The sequence below is a fragment of the Cervus canadensis genome, chromosome 6 (genome assembly GCF_019320065.1).
Source record: "Cervus canadensis isolate Bull #8, Minnesota chromosome 6, ASM1932006v1, whole genome shotgun sequence".
Lineage (NCBI taxonomy): Eukaryota > Metazoa > Chordata > Mammalia > Artiodactyla > Cervidae > Cervus > Cervus canadensis.
The window spans coordinates 13,503,860-13,517,375 of record NC_057391.1 but is presented as its reverse complement, the minus strand read 5'-3'; the positions used below and the strand labels follow the sequence as shown (position 1 = coordinate 13,517,375).

The 13,516-nt window shown below is 37.4% G+C and overlaps 1 protein-coding gene across 6 annotated transcripts in view; it reads right to left on the bottom strand.

The window, feature by feature from the left end:
- The window catches only part of MAP2K5 (mitogen-activated protein kinase kinase 5), a 261,289-nt gene that overhangs the window by 160,717 nt on the left and 87,056 nt on the right, over positions 1-13,516 (bottom strand). For all 6 annotated transcript variants that reach the window (XM_043470889.1, XM_043470888.1, XM_043470885.1 and 3 more), the window contains 2 exons: positions 2,347-2,415; positions 2,173-2,254 (listed from right to left, as the gene is read on the bottom strand). In XM_043470889.1, coding sequence (XP_043326824.1) covers positions 2,173-2,254; positions 2,347-2,415 — 151 coding nt within the window. The remainder of the gene's footprint in view (positions 1-2,172; positions 2,255-2,346; positions 2,416-13,516) is intronic.

Genomic DNA, 13,516 nt, shown 5'->3' with positions numbered 1-13,516 from the left:
TCAAACTCACACAGTGACATTATAAGAAAAACTACAAATCAATATCACTTAAAAACATGAATGTAAAAATTCTCAGCAAAATACTAGTAAACTAATCCAGCAACATATAAAATGGACTATGCAAGATTGGTTCAATATGCAAAAATCTATTAATACACTACAACTATAGAATAAAGGACAAAAACACATGATCACTTCAATAGAAAAAGCACTTGGCAAAATCTAACACCGATTTATGATTAAAAATATCCAACAAACTTGGAAAAAAAAAAAAAAAATATCCAACAAACTTGGAAGAGAAGGGGACTTCCATAACTTGATAAACGACACCTACCAAAATCCCACAGCTAAATCATACTTGATGATGAAAGACTGAAAGCCTCCCCTCTATGGAGCATCAGTGCCCATCATGGATGAAAGAGTAAACAAAATATGGTACATCCACACAATGGACTAGTATGCAGTTGTAAAAAAGGAATGAAGTACTGATAAATGCTAAAACATGGGTGAACCTTGAGAACATTATGCTAAGTGAAAGCAGCCAGACACAAAGGCCACATACTGTATGATTTCACTTATCTGAAATGTCCAAGATAGGGAAGTTCATAGAGATAGAAAGTAGATTAATGGTTGCTAGGGACTAGAGGGAAGAGAATATAGGAAGTGACTACTAATGGGTAAGGAGTTTATCTCTGGGGTGATAAAAACGTTTTGGAATTAATGGTAATGGTTATACAATCCTGTGAATATACTAAAAACCACTGAACTGCACAAATGCATATCCTCCATTTAGAAGGATGAATTTTATGGTATTTAAACATACCATCTTAATAAATAATTTTTTTAATGTAACACAAATTGAAGATTCAAAAAAGGATGACAAAAAGCCATAAAACATGACATGTACTGGCTCTATGAAGGGCTCCCCAGGGGGTTCAGTGGTAAAGAACCCACGTGCCAATGCAAGCAGATGCAGGAGATGCGGGTTTGATCCCTGGGTCAGGAAGAGCCCCTGAAAGAGGAAATGGCAATCTGCTCCAGTGTTCTTGCCTGGAAAATTCCATGGACAGAGGAGCCTGGCAGGCTACATATAGTCCATGGGGTTGCAATGGTCAGAATCAACAGAGTAACTGAGCACGCACACACTCACTGGCTCTGTGAATTCCCTTTTTCTAGTTGGTCTCCTTAAAGAGTAACTGTCATACTAATATGTTTGTAAGACTTTTAATTCTTGACATCTACTGTAACAAATTTAGAACACATTCTTCTAGTATCAAGGTATCAAAGTGGGCTCATTAAAAAGTCTTATATGGAATGAACTAATTGTATTATTAATATACTGAGAATGCCCCAAATGAACTATATATACACACACTTGGCTGCATCCCTTGGCCTGAGGGACCTGAGTTCCCCGACCAGGGACTGAACCCAGGTCACAGCAGTGAAAGCTCTGAGTCCTAATCACCGGACCACCAGGGAACTCCAAGTGTTGAGTTTTAATGAGCTGGACATTAAAAAATTGAATATGTGAAACGTAAAGACTGCTCTGATTTCAAATGGATAAACAATAACAATGGCGACATCATTTCACTGACAGGGAACCAAGAAATCTGCATTTTTGCCATAATATTCAGATCAAAAAGATTTACCAAAGTAGAAATGAATAAAAAATAAAGGAAGGAAGGAAAGGGCTAGAGTCCAAAGAAAACAAAACACATCTTGGCTAAACAGCTGTGCTAGAAAACGATTTCTAATCTTGCAATTAAGAACTGATTTCTTTCTAAAAGACATAGGACATTGGGTTAATAGATTTCTCTAAAAGAAAATCTGTTTTGGCTATTGAAACATTAAAAGAACAGAACATCTGTTTCACAAGTGAAGACAGATTGTATAGAAGAATCAAATATCAAACCACCGATTAGACTAGCATTTAATCTGTTCTATTTAAATTTTCAATAAAAGTAAATGAAACGACATTCTTGAAATTATAGCTCAACTATAAATATTTAACACTAGGAACCCTTAATATTAAGATGTTTTAGAGCATAAAGGAGGTACTTATTAGTATATTTTAATTATTTTTAATTCTACTTGATACCTGTATCAACATCAGGTTTTAAAGTATTCTACTCTCAAAATCACTTTTAAAGTATTATAAAAGGGAAAACTCACCATCCATAAATTCAGTACATATTGAAATCCTGTTCTCCACGAAAAATGCACCATAAAACCCTATGATATATGATGAATCACACTGTAACAAAAATAAGACAAAAGCAGTTAAAAGCCTGCAAGCCAATACCATAGGCATACTTTATAAGGAAAAATAACCAAGAAAAAAATTACCTTATAAAGAATTTCCAATTCAGACATAATTTGCTTCTGAAGTTCCAGTGTAATATCTAGTAGTATGACCTGAACATATAAAGGAATCAACATTTACACATTTATTCACCTTTAAATTAAATCTAGCCATATTCACTATGAAATATAAAAACTAAAAAATATGGTGTTTCCTCTATTCATTCCACCTTTCTCCTCTCCACCACCATAACCTCTGGTAATACAAACTGTGTCCACATCTGTCTAACACTTTGTATTGGGGGAGGTGGTACAGAAGTGATTGATGGGATCAAGGAAAACGCCAGGTCTCAAAGGTCAGTATTAATGGCTTCAAAAGTCAGTTACGTTATAACACCCTTAATTTACACACCCTATTTTGGCCACATTGGTTATTTTGAAACAAGGAAGACCGGAGTGACCCTGAAACCATTAAAAATTAATTGTCTTGTAATTCAGGCACTGGGCAAAGCAGAAGAGAATGATAAGTAAAAATAACATTTAAAGTAGATTCTTAGTTATGAGAGAAATAAAGAGTTTTTAAAATATATCAGGTTTTTATACTCTTCCAATTGGGTAATCTTTCTTTGCCACAACTGTTATTAAATTGAGCTTGAAGTAACCTCAGAAATTATTTCACCTAATTCCTTTCTTTCTAAAGAGGAAGAAACCAAAGCTCTGAGGAGTCACAAGGCCCGGCAACATCAGGGCCTCTCCCTGATTCCAAGAACCACACACTTCCCAGTATGTTCCAAAGCTTTACGGTCTCCCTTAAAATATCAACCACTGAGTCAAATTCATAACACAGAAAGGTACAATAATTTATAAACATACCTAGAACAAATTCTAGTTTATTTTGAACACTTACTTTAAGAAAGAAGCCCATTAACCATTCAAATTTTACTTAGCATTTACTGTGAAGTCAATTCAAAGGGAATTGTTTTTTACTTAAAAAGAACAGTGATGATAATAAAATAACTAGAGAATAGTTTTAAAGATTTGCAGCAGAGTTTTTGATTCCAGACATTTCTAGATAAAACTTATTCAGGATTACCAAGGACAGTAATTATACACCAGCCAACATTGATCTACATTTTGTATTACAATTGCAGAATATATATAAACACACACAGACACATATATGTAATCATACTGGAGGAAAAAACATAAATTTTCAATTGTAAACTGATGACAGAGCAAGGAAAGAAAAGGATAATCTCTAAATACACAAATTTTCTAGTACTGACATTCATTGGGGAGGGTAGAATGAGTACAAGAAGGCACAGCAGTTTCTATCAAGAGTTTGCTCTAGGGTTATTTATAAAAGCTCTCACTAAACTAGATTGTAAATGTAAGGCAAAACTGCCAAGAAAACATTTAAACATTTCTCCCAATCAACAGTCATTTGTTACAACATTCACTTACATTTTTGCTCCCGTATAAAATTTAGCAACAAAATTAATTCATCTAGTATTGTTTCAATTCTATACCATATAATATTAGAGCTAATGTTGACCCTCTATGTCAAGTACAGGGAATCTTCCAGCCTGAAAAATTCTACTAAAAGGAATAAAGCATCATTTACCTTAAAGCAATGGTGCTCAACCCTGGCCTCACATTATAATTACCTTTATATCAAGGTATTTATATACAATAAGGACACTTTAAGCAAAGCCTGATGATGCACAGGCTTTACCCAGAATAAGGGAATCAGAATCTCTGGGGTTGGGCCCATATCTTTGCATTTTTAAAAACTTGCCAGCTGATTTGTAGCCCACAGTAAGGTTGAGAATCCCTTATTTAAAGTTTCAAAAAAATGCTGTTTATTCAGTGTGCAGTATCACTACTAAAGATATACTGCATCTCCAGGCCCCCAATCAAGAAACAACATGATTCCACACGGCTAACCAAAATCTTGGAATTAACCTAAAACTACCAGCCAAGAACATATTCTTTTCACAGACAATCTTAATTGGGCTTCCATAGTCTGGAATAAAGTTGACATTCTAGCATGATATTCAAGGAATTTTTCCACAATCTACCTCCAATTTGTTATTCCAGTTCCTTCTCCCACTACTCCGTACCACAAATCCAATCTACATGTAAAGCCAGATGACTGCTACAAGCCCACATGTCCTGTGCTTTCCCTCACCTTCAGTCTTTGGTCCAGGTGTTCCCTCCACTTGAGGTATGCTTTCTTGCTCCATTCCATAGTCACTGGCCATGATACCTTTTCTATGCTTTAAGCATAGCTTGAATGCCACCACCATCTCCATCAGGCCAGCCCTAAAGCCTTCCATCAGACCCTCTATCTTTCTCCCATCACATGCTGCCTTTTGCATTAATGCTTTGGCTCCTAAAAACTGAAGCCTAGAGAGCACACTGGTTGTAAGCCTGTGAAGGGCAACAACTAAGCCTTGGGCATTTTTCTCCAGTTCCCTCCCTCCAAACCCAGCACCCAGCACATGGTCTTAAACAAGCGGTGCCCACTGAGTGATGTGGTACTTAATTTTATCACACCTTACAACCGTAATTCTCTAAATAAGACGCTACTTCTAGACAGGAAGAAAATGAATTGTTTGATTTCTATAATTGAACTTAAAATCAAAGACATAAATACCAAAATAAATAAAATTGCCACACTGGCCTAAACTGTAGCAAGTAATAGTATATTTTGGGGACCAATCCATTGCACTCTAAAAGATCTTGATCATTCTTGAAATTCGCTTTAGTCCAGAATAGTGGTGATTCCATATTGGTAAAAAAGTGAATAAAGTAATTTCTGGGAACTTGAGAGGGAAAGTAAAATCTACCATAAAATGGGAAAACTGGGGAGAAAAGCATGACAAATACTAAATCTTTTTTGGAAGAACAAGGAAAGTATGAACTTCCTGAGTCCTCATGATTATTTCCTCTTCTCTTTAGGAAGAGCTCAATTTTTCAAACTGGAGAGAATTTGAACACGAAGCACTTCCTGGAGAAAGGGTTAAGTGAGAAACTGAAATACCTGAGTGCATTTCCGCTGCTCTCCACTACACCTCCAGGACAAATAAGGATGAGTTGTCAAGTTAAATACAAGCAGTCAAGTGACTGAATTATAATTTACTCCGTGCTCAATTTAAATTAGTGTGAGGCTATTAAAATATACAGTATAAATACGGCAATTCATCACAAGCTGTCATGGATGGCTTCATTTACTTGCTGGAGTGGCACACGCTCCACTAAAGGGAAGGGGAGCAGAGTCACAGGTCACATTCAGCCGCTTTCTGTTTCAATTCGCTTATTTAATCTGTGGCGACGTAATTGTCTTTTACAGTATGTACAACTCAGAAAGGAAATTTGGGAGGATTACAGTCAGTATACAAATGATTAATCAAATGGTCCATTTAAATGCTACTTTAAAAGCAGCAGAAACCCAAAGCAGTCAAAGAATGATAATCAGCATGTGCTACATACAAGGCTAAATTTCCTGTACGGTGGGTTTTTCCCAATTAGAAAATATATAGTACAAGGGAGACTTTCAAGCTCCACTCTTTCAAAGATTTTACAGACTACATTAACAGTATAAAAAGGTTCTATTTGCAAAATGGCTAAGAGTATTTTTATTTGTTTTCTGCTCTACTTGTTTGCAATCGTCTTGCTTAACTACATTTCTCCCACCACTGTTAACCCCCAAAAGCTAGTTAGAAACATGTATTTAGATACAGTCATCAAATAGTTATCTTTAAAATAGCACTAGTAACATTTTCAAAGTACTCTCTTTGAGGCATTTTTTTTTTTCTAAATTCAGTGATATAAATTAAAAATTCAGGGTACTTGTATTCTCCCCAAAATTCAACTTGCTTTTTATAATATCTGAAGTGGTATTTTCCACCTTTGAAGTCTGAAGTGGTAAACACTAATATGCTTAGACACTGCAATAACTTTTGGGCAAAAAAAGTCTAAAAAATAAGAACATTTACAAGCACAAAAATTAGAAATATTTTGAGTAGGAAGAGGAAAGTAACACATTTTCAAGGACTCTCATCTAATTGATCCCACATGACATTAAAAGTATGGGTGAAAATGATTATTTGACTTGGGAAATTACATTTCCCTCATCGTTCTATGCAGGCATCAGAGCCCTGCAGGTGATTCCATTTAGACAAGGACTGTGATTTGCTGCTCTTCGCAATCCCTCTATGACACTAGACAGCCTGGTTTCACAGCTGAGGTCACTAAGAGGTTCAAGTGACATGCTTGAAGTCACACAAAAGTCAGGAGGGGTTCAGGAAAAGATCAAATGTGCTTCTAACTCTTAACCTTTCATTTCTGCCCTTAATATAAAAAATGCTAAGAAATACTCTGGGTGAGAGCAATGAACACAATGAATACAAAGAACACTATGGGATATTTTGTTTGTGAACCAAGCTTGCTTTCAGGATATTACTTTAAAACATGAATGAATGAACTAAAGAATAAATGAAATACTAAAGTTTATGTATTCAGTTAGTTGTTCAACAAATTACGTGTTGAACACCAAGTCATGACATGTAGTGCTCTATATTACACTCTATATGCAAGGTTCTACATAAATCAATGACTAAGACAAGAAAATAACAAGACCTGTTCCCCACTTTCAAAGACATTTCAGTGTACTAGGGGAAATGTACACGTATACTATTAGAACACTAGAAGTCACCATGTGATGACACCCATAAGCGACACATTCAGAGAATACTAGATAGGTCCGAAGGAGAAGGTGGTAAGTGATAGATCTACCAGATGTAACAGGATCTATTCAAGCCAGCTCAAGGAGGAGCAAGCTTCGGAGCTGACCCATGACGGGTGCTGAGGATTCGGATAGGTTGGAAAATTGGTGAAGGCATTCTAATTAGAAAGAAATACATGAATAAAAGTGTTGAAGTAAGAAAGTACTTGGGTTCAGATAAGGCAACGAGTTCAACTTAAAAGCAGCACAGAATTCAGACACATAAGATAATGCTTTAGAAGTAGGCTGAATACGTATTGTGCAAAATCTTGAGTTCCATCCCATAGAGCTTTTAGTTTACTTGGAAGTAATGCAGAGCCTTTGAAGACTTTTGAGAAGGGAAGAAATGTGACCAGAGCTATGCTTTAAGAAGCCAAATCCCAAAGTACTGAACAGAAATACAGAACAGAAGTTAACAGCATGGACTTGATTGAGGCAAGACTTCCCTGGGTACAAAGCTAGTTCCCATTACTTATTAGGTGTGGGACTAAACTATTTAAATATTCTGTACCTCAGCTTCTGCATCTGTAAAATGAGGATCCATAATAGTAGTAAATGCAAAAGGTCATGGTGAGATTTAAACATGGAAAATGTACATAGAGTGCTTAGCAGAGTTTTTTGTTGTTTAGTTCCTAAGTCTTGTCTGACTCTTTTGTGACTCCATGGACTGTAGTCGACCAGGCTCCTCTGTCCACAGGATTCTCCGGACAAGCACACTAGAGTGGGTGGCCATTTCCTTCCCCGGGGGGGTGTTCCTGACCCAGGGATTGAACCTGGGTCTCCTGCATTGGCAACTGGATTCTTTATCAGTGAGACACCAGCGTAGACACCTGCTTGTGTGTGAGTGTGTGCTCAGATGCTTATTTGTGTCCAACTCTTTGCAACTCCATGGACTGTATCCTGCCGGGTTCCTCTGTCCATGGAATTCTCCAGGCAAGAATACTGGAGCAGGTTTCCATTTCATACTCCATGGGATCTTACCTACCCAATGCATCTCCTGCATCAGCAGGTGGATTATTGACCACTATACCACCTGGGAAGCCCAGACACCTGCTTAGCATAACACACATGATCTATTGGACTTCTGTAGCTTCTATTCTTGAGAGAACAATTTAAAAGCTGGTCAAGAGACATGTCTGCCAAGACGCAAAAATAAGTGCATGGATTAGCACAGTGATAAGAACGGAAAAGATACTAAAAAATAAATAAATAAATAACAACAAAACAGAAAAAATCAACAAGCTTCCAGAAATTAGACCTCAACTAAAATAGGACAGTGATCTCTGAGAGATGGAAAACCAATGAGATGAGTCCTATGACAGCTTAGTGACTAGACAAGAGTTTTTAGGACCCAGGCAGGGAGGGGAATCTAGGGGAGCTCAACCACCTCCCCAGGCTGAGAGAACTGGGAGTTCTGAGGAGGCCAAGGCAGCTAGAATTCACTGGCAGAAGAGCAAAAGGAGACAGCTACAGAAAGCTGCAGAGGGCACCTGGAGTCTTTAGCTGAATAATGATTAGCACACGGATGTCAGGAAACTACGTGAGGCAAGGGAAAGAACCTCAAGAAAGAACCAGAAGAAATAATCTCCAGACCTCACACTAGGCAGAGTTTGTGTTCCCACAAGGCAGGATGAAAAACCTATGTTTGCCAAGGCATTGGGATAGAGTATTCAGAAGACTACTGCTTCAGTTGACTGGGGAAAGTTAGCTCTAGACTAACCACTGGAAAATTCTGAAAGAGATGGGAACACCAGACCACCTGACCTGCCTCTTGAGAAACCTGTATGCAGGTCAGGAAGCAACAGTTAGAACTGGACATGGAACAACAGACTGGTTCCAAATAGGGAAAGGATTACATCAAGGCTATATACTGCCACCCTGCTTATTTAACTTCTATGCAGAGTATATCATGAGAAACGCTGGGCTGGATGAAGCACAAGCTGGAATCAAGATTGCTGGGAGAAATACCAATAACCTCAGATACGCAGATAACACCAACCTTATGGCAGAAAATGAAGAACTAAAGGGCCTCCTGATGAAAGTGGAAGAGGACAGTGAAAAAGTTGGCTTAAAGCTCAACATTCAGAAAACTAAGATCATGGCATCCAGTCCCATCACTTCATGGAAAATAGATGGGGAAACAGTAGAAACAGTGGCTGACTTTATTTTTGGGGGCTCCAAAATCACTGCAGATGATGACTGCAGCCATGAAATTAAAAGATGCTTATTCCTTGGAAGCAAAGTTATGACCAACCTAGACAGTATATTAAAAAGCAGAGACATTACTTTGTCAACAAAGGTTCGTCTAGTCAAGGCTATGGTTTTTCCAGTAGTCATATACGGATGTGAGAGTTGGACTATAAAGAAAGCTGAGTGCCAAAGAATTGATGCTTTTTAACTGTGGTGTTGGAGAAGACTCTTGAGAGTTCCTTGGACTGCAAGGAGATCCAACCAGTCCATCCTAAAGGAGATCAGTCCTGAATGTTCATTAGAAGGACTGATGTTGAAAGCTCAAACTCCAATACTCTGGCGAAGAGCTGACTCATTTGAAAAGACCCTGATGCTGGGAAAGATTGAAGACAGGAGAAGAAGGGGATGACAGAAGATGAGATGTCTGGACGGCATCACTAACTCAATGGACATGAGTTTGGGTAAACTCTAGGAAATGGTGATGGACAGGGAGGCCTGGTTTGTTGCGGTCTATGGTGTCGCGAAGAGTCAGACACGACAGAGTGACTGAACTGAACTGAACTTAACCACTAGGCTACTACTATCTAATAAAGCATAAAAGCAAGTCTTGAAAGGACCAAAGTGTTTCAGATTCACTAGACAGCTCCTCAGAATAAAGCTCAAGGATATTTACAGGAATGTACCTATGCTATATGACTGGTATGCAATAAAAAATTAAAAGGTATTAAAACAAATAAAAAATACAACCCAAAACAGAGAGAAAAAGCAACCAGTCAAAACTGACCCCAGGATGATAGTTATGGTCGAATTAAGAGACAAGACCATTAATTGAATTATCATAACTATATTCCACATAGGCAAGAAGGCAGAAGAAAGATAGAGCATGTTAAGTAGAAACATGGAGGATGTAAAAAAGACCCATATAAACTTCTAGGGATAAAAAGTACATCTGAAATGAAAAAATATACTGAGCAAAATTAATAACAGGTTAGACAATGCATATGAAAGAGTACAAACCTGAACATTTGACAACAGAAACTATCCCAAACTGAAACACCAGAGAGAAAAAAGGCTAGAACAAACAAACAACAGAGCATCATTTTGCTGTGGGAAACCTTCAACTGAGATAACCTCATGTCAGAGCTGGACCATAAAGAAGGCTGAGCACCAAAGAATTGATGCTTTTGAACTGTGGTGCTGAGAAGACTCTTGAGAACCCCTGGGACTGCAAGGAGATCCAACCAGTCCATCCTAAAGGAGATCAGTCCTGAACATTCACTGGAAGGACTAATGCTTCCAATACTCTGGCTACCTGATGCGAAGAGCTGATTGTTTGGAAAAGACCTTGATGCTGGGAAAGATTGAAGGCAGGAGGAGAAGGGGATGACAGAGGATGAGACGGTTGAATGACACCACCAACTCAATGGACACGTTTGAGCAGACTCTGGGAGATGGTGAAGGACAAGGAAGCCTGGCTGTAGTCCATGGGGTTGGCAAAGAGTTGGACACAACTGAGTGACTGAACAACAACTTCAAGTGACCTAATATATATGCAATTTAAGTTCCCAAAGGTGAGGGAATACGTGAAGAAAATAATGCCTAAAACTTTTCCAAGTTTAATTAAAGTTAAAAATCTACAAATCCAAAAATCTCAACAAATCCTAAGTACAGGAATCATGAAGAAAATGACACAAAAACTCACCATAACAAAACTACATAAGAGGGACTTCCCTGGTGGCACTAGTGGTATGAACCCGCCTGCCAATGCAGGAGATGTAAGAGATATTGGTTAGATCCCTGAGTAGGGATGATCCCCTGGAGGAGGACGAGGCAATCGACTACAGTATTCTTCCCTAGAGAATCCCATGGACAGAGGAGCTTGGAGAGCTACTGTCCATGGGGTTGCAAAGAGTTGGACACGTCTTAAGTGACTGAGTATGCACAGTGATTTAAAAAAACCTTAAAAGCAGTCAGAGAAGATGTCAATTCTAATGTACAGAGGAATAAAGATTTCTAAATGACAGTACAGTAAGCTTTTCACTGGAACCAACATGAGCCAGAAAACAGTAAAGCAAAATCTCTAAAATACTGAAAGTAAAGCACAATTAAACTAGAATTCTCTATCTGGTGAAATTGTTTTCCAAAAATTAAAGTCAAATATACACTTCTCAGACATGCAACAGCTGAAAAAATTCATTGCCAGGAGACTCATGCACTGTAAGAAATGTAAAAAAAGGGAGTCATTCGGACAGAAGCAAAATGATACCAGATGGAAATCTGGATTTGTACAAGGGAATACGGAACACCGGAAATGGTAAAAAGGTGAGTAATTATAAAATAAATCTCTTCTTACATTTAAAATGCCTTTAAAAAATACTATCTAAAGCAAAATCAGTAACAATGTATTTTGGGGTTTATAACATGAGTAAGTAAAACGTACAGTAACATCAACAAAGGCCAGGATGAGGGAAATCAAAGTACACCACTGTAGAGTTCTCACACTATAGGTCAAGTGGCACAATATTACTTGAAGGTGGACCTCGGTAAGTTAATGATGTATCCTATAAACTTTAAAGCAACTGTTTATTTTTTTAAAGGACATAGACACAGAATAAATAGAAAACAAAGAGCAAATTGATATACTCGAATCCAACCATATCGATAATCACATGAAATGTAAATGATCTAAATACCTCAATTAAAAAGCAAAGATAATCTGACTGGATTAAGATACAAGACCCAGCTATATGCTGCCTACAAGAAATCCATCCCAAATATAAAGATACAACAGGTTAAAAGTAAAAGACTGTATCATGTGAACACTAGTCAAAATAAAGCTGATGTAGCTATATTAGTATCAGACAATATACATTTCAGAGTAAAGAATACTACCATGGATAAAGAAGATCACTTTGTAATGATAAAGGGGCCATAAAATCCTAAATAGCCTAACAGATCTACAAAAAAATATGAAGTAAAAAAAAGGATAGAACTGCAAGGAAAAAATAGACAAGTATACAATTATTGTTATAGATTTCAACACCCTATTTTCTTATTGATAGGACAAATAGATAAAAAGTCAGTAAAGATACAGAAATTTGGAAAAACATTATCAGACAACTTAACCTAATTGATATTTATCCCACATCCTATACATCAGACTACACATTGTTTTCATGTGCACAGGGAACCCTTATGAATAAAATTCACATGCTGGGCCAAAAGATAAATATCAATAAACTTAAAATAATTCCAATTATATGAAGTATGTTACCTGACCATATGGATTTAAGTTAGAAATCAGTAACAGAAAGATATCTGGAAAATCCCCAAATATCTGGAAACTAAATAACACTCCTAAGATTTAACGAAAAAACTCAGCCTGTTTTAAAGCAAATAATGACACTTTTTTTTTTCTCTTAGATTATGACTAGTCCTTTAGGATTGCTTGGAGATCAACCCAGTCAGTCCTAAAGGAAATCAACCCTGAATATTCACTGGAAGGACTGACGCTAAAGCTGAAGCTCCAATACTTTGGCCACCTGATGTGAAGAGAGTCAACGCCCTGGAAAAGACTCTGATGTTAGGAAAGATTGAAGGCAGGAGAAGAAGTGGGAGACAGAGGATGAGATGGTTGGATGGCATCACTGACTCAGTGGACATGAGTTCGAGCAAACTCTGGGAGAAGGTGAAGGACAGGGAAGCCTGGCATGCTGCCATTCATGGGGCTGCAGAGTCAGATATGACTGAGTGACTGAACGACGACTAATATACAGACAAAATGCTTTTTGCCTTCACTGCCAAGAAGCTCAGGGCTAAACAAAAGTTTAAACACAATAATTATACCTACTCAAATCATTCATTCATTCAACTTGAGCTTCTAACATTTGATTTTATAAAATCAAGGGATACAAAGTGAATATGATACAGTCCCTGTCCTGTAGCTCAGTTTTACGGTTAGCTGTAGCAAACAGTATATTTGTAAAGCCCTGTTTTCCTTTATTGAAGGTCTCTATTTTAACAGCCTTTTAAAAATGTGTCTTTTCTTTTAAATTGCTTTTAATCGTTTCCAGAGATAACTGTTGGCCCCTTGCCACATGCAACTAAATAATCATGCAGAAGAATTTTAGTATCAGCCCAGGTTAAACATAATTGAAAATGTATGAAATTATGAAAAATTATAATACAGTTGCAAGGCCAAATAGTGATGCTTTGGGGGTGATTTGTAGCAGTGCT